We start from the raw sequence: 8,919 nt of genomic DNA, 5'->3' as shown, positions 1-8,919 counted from the left end.
AAATTTTCACCAATAGAAAAAATGTCAAAACTATTTACAGAAATAGTAAAAAAAAAAAAAGCATTGATAGACACTGATAGACTTTTATCAACGTCTATCACATAGTATCAACAATAGTCTTCTATCAGTTTCTATCACTAATAGACACTGATAGACTTCTATCAGCCTTTATCAGTTTCTATAAAAGAATATTAAATTTTGTTATTTTGTGTAAATAGTTTCCCTTATTTTTCTATTTTTTAAAATTCTCCTTTTCAAATTTGAATTTTAAAGTAAAAACATTAATAAATAACAATTTATTTTTTTTTTTGAAAAATCAATAATAAATAGGTAGTAGGAACTAAATTTAAGATTTCATAAAAGTGCATGGACTAAAATTGGACATTTTGAAGTATAAAAGATTAAAATTGAACAAACTTCAAATTACAAGGACCTACCAAAATTTATAGTCACAATTACTTTCAAGTACTCTAATTTCAATAATAGAGGTAGAGCACATGATAATACTAGGAAATGAATACATGTCAATTATCAATATCATTTATCAATAAGTTAGGCTTATAATAAACTATCATCTAACTATATCTAAGAGATTATTAGTGTAAGAATCAAGAAACATAAATAATAAGCAATAATACTGGCACAATTTACATTTATTTTATTGCAATAACCCATTGATATAATGAAAGGCAAAACACTTGTATACCATTTTATATATTCATTTTGTTCCAGACCCCAAAACAAAAGATAAACAAGTTACCACTTACCACAATATATATAAGTAAAAAGCAGACACTAAAAAGTAAAAATATATAATTTAATCTTTGATGGACGGACGTTTTTGGTAATTTTCTGAAGAGAAAGCACAATTAAATATGAAGTGAATAATAAAGCAAACGTAAGTAGGAGGAGAAAAAAAAAAGATATATAATTCGCATGCACAACTAAATATATGATTTATCTTAATTTAGAAGTGGACAGAAATTTATGGCACGAACTCATTGGGTTCCTCCTGGAATTCCGCTTCATCATTTTGATTCTGGTACCTTCCCATGGAATTACCGTACTCGTATGTGTTGGGGTTGTTGTTGTTGTTGTTTCCGAAATAGCCCCTGGATCTGCTATAATGGTGTGGCTCCCTGTTGAGGTCATAATAGTATTTTCCATTCTCCATGAATCTCGTGTCGCTCATCCCTTGTCGCACCACATTATTCCCATTATCATTGTTGTTGCTGCTGCCGCGGCCGTTGTTGTTGCTATAGAAATTGTCGTATTTTCCTTGGTCGTATAAAGGAGTTGTGTAATCATCTTGCGACAGGCGGGTGTTTTGGAAGCTTTGTTGTCCGTTGTCGTAAAGATCCTTGTTATAGTAAAACGAATTCTCGTACGGCTTCGACTTGCTATTTTCGAAATACTCGTTGTAGTCGTTGTTGTTGTAGTTGTAGTACTCTTCTGATTCCGGTTTGTTGTTAGGAACGGCGTCGTTTCTGTAGTAGTTGTTGTTGTCGTAGGTGGTGGTGGTGGTGGTAAAGGGCCGGCCGCCACCGGAGAATTTGTTGTCGGAATTAGGGGGGAGCTGACCGGATTCGTGACCGTAGAGACCGTAGCTGTTGTCTTGAGTTTGAGGGATGAAATTGGGCTCTTGGTCTTGTGGGGTAGTGGTGGTTTTTTCTGGATTTGTCAAAGGATCAATTTTGTTGTTGGGCAATTGGGTTTCTTTGGCATCAAAGTTGTCAACATTATTGTTGGGTACTTTGCTGAAGAAGTACTTGCTTTCTCTTGCATGGATTTGAATGAGTAGAAGACTGAGAAGGAGTATAGAAGTGAGTAATTTGGGAGAGGAAGCCATGAATGGCTGGCTGGCTGGCTATGGATTGAAATGAACAAGGGATAAGTGTTTGAGTGCTCTTTAAACTGTGTTGTATAGTGAAGGAGAGTTGGATGGGTCACATTTTATTTTATAGGCCTTTGCTTCTCTACTCATTAGGTGCGAGTGGGTTGGGGGAAATTTTGATGTTGGTGGACCCTATGCTTTAGAACAACTTGAAAAAGTAGTTGTTTTAATTACCATTTCCATTATCTTTCCCATTGCGTGTCATTAGGAGTGATTATGTTGAAATTGTATATATTATTAAGGTTGGGGATTGAAATCTATATAAGACATAAACAGACAAGTAAATATTTTTAATAGTTTGTTAATAGGAAACTATCGAAAATAGAAAAATAAGAAAACTACACAAAATAGTAAAATTTTATTCTTCTTTTATAGAGATTAATAGAGGTTCATAAAATTCTATCATTGTTCTTTTTTTTTTTTTTACTATTTTTATAAATAGTTTGATATTTTTTTCTATCTGTAAAAATTTTGTTTTTTAATATTGATATAGCAATACCTATTCGTGGTAAAGAAGTAAATATTAGTTAATCTTGATATTTTGCTTAAAGTAGTTTTTTCCATTATGTTTATTTATTTATTTATTATTTTTATAATTGGGGACAATAAAAAGTAGAAAATGAGAGAGAAAAAAATAATTAAACCATGTAAAGAATAATCAGTAATAGTGGTGAGTAGAAAGATTTTGTGGAGATAAATTTTAATTTGTTTTTTTAACCGTGGCGAATAAATCAAAGCATATTTGAAAGCTAACCAAATTTCAATGTAATTATTATTCATTATGAATTGAAAATTTGTGATTATTCGTTGATTAATTATTAAGGAAATATTGATTTCTCCTTTATGAATGATGCATCTAATTGGTTTGTTATGCCTTGTAAGACACCTCTAAAATCAAAATGAACTTTGGATTAAATTTAATATGCGCAAATATTCAGCACTAATTTCAAGAACGGAGCACATTAAACAATAGAAAAGACTTAGGTATAGTAGGATTCTATCTATTTTTTGTGCAACATAACCAACATCTAATGAGATTGTGTCATGTGATACAGTTTTTTAATAATACATTTTTTTAAAAAAATTATTTTTTGTGAGTAAAAAAAAAGAGAGTAAGAAGAAGTTGCATCTAATCATTCTCCTTTAAACAATAACTTTATACATATTTGGATATAACTCTGATATTTTTTTTTTCTTTTGCTATCTTTGAAAGCAAAGGCCAAATGAATAATTAAAGGAGGGAAGGGGAAGAACATTGGACTTTTGTCCCTCTCTTTTAACGTATATTTAAAATGAAGATGAGAAAATAAAAAAAGAAATTGAATTGGTTTTTATAAAGGTAGATGGAGATTGGTATTTAGGTGAAGCTATTGATATTGGAGTGTTGAAAAATGTTAGAAGCTAAACAATAATGGAGAAGTTGCTAAAGCATTCATTCATTTTTTTGCCACAACCACCAAATGGCTAGCTTTTATTTAACTGCACCTAAAATTGAGGTGTGCAGCTGCCTAGTTTAATTTTTGACCATTCTAACACTCATTAAATATGGTTAATTTTTCATTTATTAATGAGATAGATTTAATTTTTGTAAAGATAAATCTACTCAAATAAATCTTAATAATCCCAATTAAAAATTTGACGTATTGGTGTATAATTGAGTATAAATGTTCGAACATTAGTGTACAATTACACTTAAACCATTCATTTACAGTTTTTCAAATCAGACGTTGATTCATTATGTCTAACACAAAAATTTATATTAGGAAACATTGTGCTAACTTTCTCTCCATCAAAGAATAAAAATGTTGTAGAATAGAGAGAAAGAATTAAGGTCATGTTTATTTTCTTGTAAACACAATTCATCAACGATAATTTAAAAAGTGGGCCACATTTAATTACGTTAATTATGGTTTACTAATGTTATGAAATCTATAATCAATAAACGTAATTCTATTGTAGAGGAGAGGATCATCAATGTAATTACATTTGATTATTATGTGGGACTCACACCCTCTCTTTTACTATCTTTTCATAATTTATTATTTTTATTACGTTTTCTTATGAAAGTAAATAGTATCAATGATTTTTTTTTTAATTACGATTGCATCAATGTATAGTAAACACAATCGAAAGAATCCGATTTTCTTTAGGAAGAATTGATAGTAGACCTTAGTAGTAGATTTGTGATTGAAGGGAAAACAATGAAAATAGGGTAATCATGTGGGGATTGTGGTGTGGGAGTGGGTGGGACAAAGAAAATAATGGCATTTAGTGAAAGGATCATGTGCCCTTTAATTCAAGCTTTTGTCCATCACGAGAGAACAAGGAATGGCTACCCTTATCAAACACTCACCGTAGGAGAGGGTCCCACTCCCACGCGCCCTCCACATTCCCATGCGCGACTGGCGTTGTATTTTTCCCCATAGCCACCCACCACCTAATATTTTTGACATTTTCCACCTTCACCACATTCAACCCCTAATTTCTCACAACAATCAAAATTCAACCATCTTTTTTTCATTTCTCACAACCATTTTTTGTTCAAACATAAAATTTGCTACATTTATTCAACTATGGAATGAAATTGAATCAAATGATTTACATTTTAAGTCCATTAGAATTGCAGACATCAATATTATATTGTATTTATACAATGTTATTTACCGAAATGAATCCTAAAAAAATTATAATATTATGATAACTGATACGATAATAACATTTAAGAGTAATAGAGAACCGAAAAAATTAAATTAATAAATAATTTAATGACATCTTAAACTTACGAAAATAGTAGAACGAGTACTAGATATTTTTCTAAATTCTCTTCTAATATCAGTTTTATTAATTAATTAATTAAAAGAAAACTTACTGACTCCCTCTTAATTGGCCTCGTAGCATTTGGATACCAGTATTAAATATTACCAAAAAAAAAAAGGAATTATTTTTCTCATAATTAAGTTCATTCGAATAATTTCAAAGCTAATGTCAAAACAGAATTGAAGTATTCAGAAGGGAAAAAGCTGGGCAGTAAATAAAAGAAGGTTCCAGTTCCAGGCCTTGTACTGCTGAGTCAATAGTTCGTAATATCAAAACTAAAAGAACTAAAACAAAATCCAAAAGGAGGAAAATAAAGGAACAGAAAATAGAAAATGAAATTAAAAATAAAAGAAAGTCGAAAAAAGAGGAAAAAAAAAGTTTAAAGGTTGTATTTTATTAAAGCTAAAGCTCCATTGCTTGACTAAACTTAAAACCCTTTCAAAAAGAAAGAGGGAAAAAAGAGAGAGAGAGAGAGAACAGACAAGTCTGAATAAATTTACCTTTTGAACCATCGGTATATATAATGGAAGCTATTATCAAATAAAACAAACCATAAGTCCAACTTATGAACTACAAGATAGATTAAATTTTCCTTAAAAGAAAGCTTTATGTAAAACAAAAATGTTTCTGTCATAAGCTTTGCACTGAATTCATCACTTAAAAGTCTAAAACAAAATTAAGTAATAGTTTGCAGCATTACCTATGCATTTGTTTTTCTTTAACGACTTTGATCATTCAATGTGATAAAAATGTAATTGGACTTTAAATCGGTGCACACGTCTTTCATATATTGAACATTTAATTGTTAGTAAATTATAATGTAAATAATTGAATGTATTGATTATATTTATGAACAAATAAAGACAATCTTTTTATATGATATGTTACGTTGAATAAAATGAGGAAAATCTTTATAGCATAGAGAAGATTTAAAAGAATGTTATTGTCAACATTGGTAGTTTAACAATTGAATCAATGGTTCTTGACATCAACTTATATTTTCCTTGGAATAAGTGAGATTTAATTTAATGGGCGTGATTAGCGGTAGAGTAGTGTTTCTTTTGTTTGGTAATTGGTAACCCACTTTATATGGAAATTAATAGACATTAAGCAAATGTAATGTTGGATATGGGTCTCTTTCTTGTTGGCAATAAGGAATAAAGTGAAACAAGAAAATAAAGGTAAAGTAAGATCAAATAAAAGTATCCAATGAGAAGGTTAAATTTAGGTTCAATTCCACCCCTCCCTATGGTACTTGGTAGGTTACTTCTTCGGTCAATCTCTAGGCTACGCGGCTAACCCGCAATTAAATTTTAGATTAATTATATTTATATCTTATTTTTATTTTTTAAATATTAAATTTATTTTATTCAACTACATATTGTTAAATTTTTAGGGATTTTTTGATAGATTGACCTAATTCAAATATCATTTTTAGTTTTTCAAAACAATGATTTATAAAACTTTTCAGTTTTTTTTTTTTTTAATATGCTATATTCTTTCTTTCTCTCACAACTTTCATTATGCCACCAGTCTTCTTTCGTTAGATAATCCATTCTTTATGTTTTATCTCTAGTATCAATAACTCTCCTTTCTCTGTATTTTGTCTTTGATGACAGCAACGATGACAATGAATGAAGTTGTTTATTCTTTTTCTAATAGTGCATGATGATTAGTGGAAACACACAGAGGCCGATCTTTTAAACGCCAAACAAACCAAATGTAGAGGATAAGAACGAAAAAGTGAGATAAAATTGGAACAAGAGGAGAAAAGTGAGTTAGAACTCGAACAAGAATAAGAAAGTGAGTTAGAACTAAAATAAGAACTAAAAAGTGAGTTAGAACTAGAAAAAAACAAGAAAGTGAGTTAAAACTAGAATAAGAACGAGAAAAGAGAGGAAAAAGAAAAACAATCTATATAAGGCTTAGTAATGCCAACAAAAAAAACCAATCAAATTAACTTTTCCAAAGATTTTAAGTTCATTGTTTTTTTAGAACCACAAATTTATGACTGCAAAGACGTATACCAATTGAGGTTCACTTTGGCAAAGGAAGTGGGTATATCATATTAAATTTATCATAATTTATCTGCTTTTTGTGGATGGGTGATTTTTATAAAAAATGTTTTTTTTTTTCTTTTTTGTTGAAGAATGTTGGGTGGTGATTTAAGTTTTAACCCAATTAAAAAATTGAACCGATTCTCTATATGGGATAAAAAGTTATTTTCTTTAGCTCTTGTCTTGATCTCAGGTTTGAGATTTAACTTTCCAGTTGTGGATAAGATTTTCTCGCAGAAGGAAGTAAATAAATGCTAGGACAATATAATCGTGAGATGCTTTGTGAACTACCAAAAAATAAATAGTAGTTGCAATCACAGACAATTATGGAAGTCGGGAAGGGTCAGTTTGGATAACCACGCAAACAAGTTGGTTTGCATTTAAAACTTTATGGTTCATTTGAATCGCTCGTCGCTGCCATTGCAGCCCAAATTAAAAGCGTTCTTTGGTTTTGTGGGTCTTTTTCCATATTCTATTATCCCTTCTGTGTGCTTCCAAATAAATTACTACACAAAAACAGAGACGAATTCACAACAAAGTCCAAATAGAAGTTGTAGTCTTCTCCAATTACTTTCATATACTTTCCAGCCACAACGCATTAATGGAAACAGAGAAGCCCAGAAGTTCAAATCCAAACTACCTATTTACTTATACTCTACTACATTATTCAGCCATTAATGAGTTGCTAAAAAGCAGAGCAAAAACGGCCCAAATGTGAGATCCGATTAAATGTCCCAAACAATCAATTTACAGCAAAAATTTCCGAGTTGTATCAATCAGAGGAAGAGAACGGATTCCATAGGAGAAGAGAAAACAGCAACATATTGGGAATCATAATTGGGATTAAGGGATGAACATCGCTGACGAGACGCTTTCTTCTGAGCCTCATTCTGACGTAGTTTTTCCTCTGTTCGTCGCCCCACTGAGCAGAGTGGACACCTTTAGCGAGAATCAAGGGTGGAGGGAGTTGATAAGGGCATTTGGATCGCCAGGAGGTTTTGGGAAGGCCGAATCGGGAGAGTCTTTTGAGGAAGAGAGAGAAACCCCATTGGAGATGAAGAGAGAGAAAGGGGAAAATAGAAGATTTAGGGCAGAGGAGAGGGGGGTAGTCCCAATTGAGGTAACAGGGGATTTTGGTGGCGATGAGGTATTGAGAAGCGAGAGGCGGAGCTGTGGTGGGGCAGAGCAGAATGTGGGTTAGGGCTTGAAGCTTTTGAGGCCATGGTGTTTCTTCCATTATTTGCATTGGAAGAAGAATAGACAGCATCAGATCAGAAGAGGATTAGAGATGGAGATATTGTTGAGAGAGGGCTTCGAGACTTGGGCTTATTGGGCCTACGTGATACTTGGGTTGGGCCTAGACCATTTTTGTTTTTGGGCCGATGAATTTGAGCTTAATGACTTAAGCTTTTAGTCTTTTGGTCTTGGGATTTCACAGGTTTGGATCCGGAAGAGAAGAGGGCACCAATTTTGGAACAAACCGGAACCTACCGACTTCAATTTTCATGTAAAGTTCTGAGATCAAAATTTAGACATTAAAACAAGATCTACAATTTCCAATTTTCATTGATTTTAGTTGGAAAGACGACCTTCTCGCAAAAAAAAATTTGTTGAATGAGAAATTTTGTCAATCGCAAATTGTGATATGATTAATTTAAATTAATAATTGATAAATTTAAGACTGATTAGAAGTTTACCTATGTCCTCAAATTAAATTAAAAGATATGAAAATTGGTAAATCAAATGATGTCACTTGTCTAAGCATCAATTTATGGGCAACGTCAACTAGTCTAGTCAAATTGTGTCATATGGTAATTGAACGTGAAGCTAGGTTAGCCTGGGATTACTAAAATGGATTAGGCTAAATTTAAAGAGAAATTGTAGAATATGTCTAAAATGGGGAAAATTAAAAGGATATCGTTCTTTTAGAAACTATTTAGGAAAATATTGTTGTTTTCAAACTATTTGTAAAAATATTGTTTTTATTTTAAATAAATCAAGGGTTGAAAATTCGACCTAGATAGGTAGAATTTTGAACCCTCGACTTTCCTTTAATTTGTACGTCGAACTTTGAACCCTCGACCTTGCCCTTCCTAACACTATTATTGTATAATTATCATTCCGGAGACCTTCCTCTATCAAAAGATTGTA

The 8,919-nt window shown here is 31.5% G+C and overlaps 2 protein-coding genes across 2 annotated transcripts; both read right to left on the bottom strand.

Annotated features, from left to right (window-relative positions):
- Window positions 1-680: 680 nt before the first annotated feature.
- On the bottom strand, window positions 681-1,939 carry LOC120074776 (protein E6-like). Its single transcript, XM_039028022.1, has one exon. The coding sequence runs from the start codon at window positions 1,847-1,849 to the stop codon at window positions 986-988; it is 864 nt and encodes a 287-aa protein (XP_038883950.1). The 5' UTR covers window positions 1,850-1,939; the 3' UTR covers window positions 681-985.
- A 5,078-nt stretch (window positions 1,940-7,017) lies between these two features.
- On the bottom strand, window positions 7,018-8,353 carry LOC120074151. Its single transcript, XM_039027169.1, has one exon. The coding sequence runs from the start codon at window positions 8,033-8,035 to the stop codon at window positions 7,541-7,543; it is 495 nt and encodes a 164-aa protein (XP_038883097.1). The 5' UTR covers window positions 8,036-8,353; the 3' UTR covers window positions 7,018-7,540.
- Between the last annotated feature and the right edge of the window lie 566 nt (window positions 8,354-8,919).

Source organism: Benincasa hispida, chromosome 3 (genome assembly GCF_009727055.1).
Source record: "Benincasa hispida cultivar B227 chromosome 3, ASM972705v1, whole genome shotgun sequence".
Lineage (NCBI taxonomy): Eukaryota > Viridiplantae > Streptophyta > Magnoliopsida > Cucurbitales > Cucurbitaceae > Benincasa > Benincasa hispida.
Note: the sequence above shows the minus strand (reverse complement) of the source record. Positions and strands in the feature narration are given on the sequence as shown.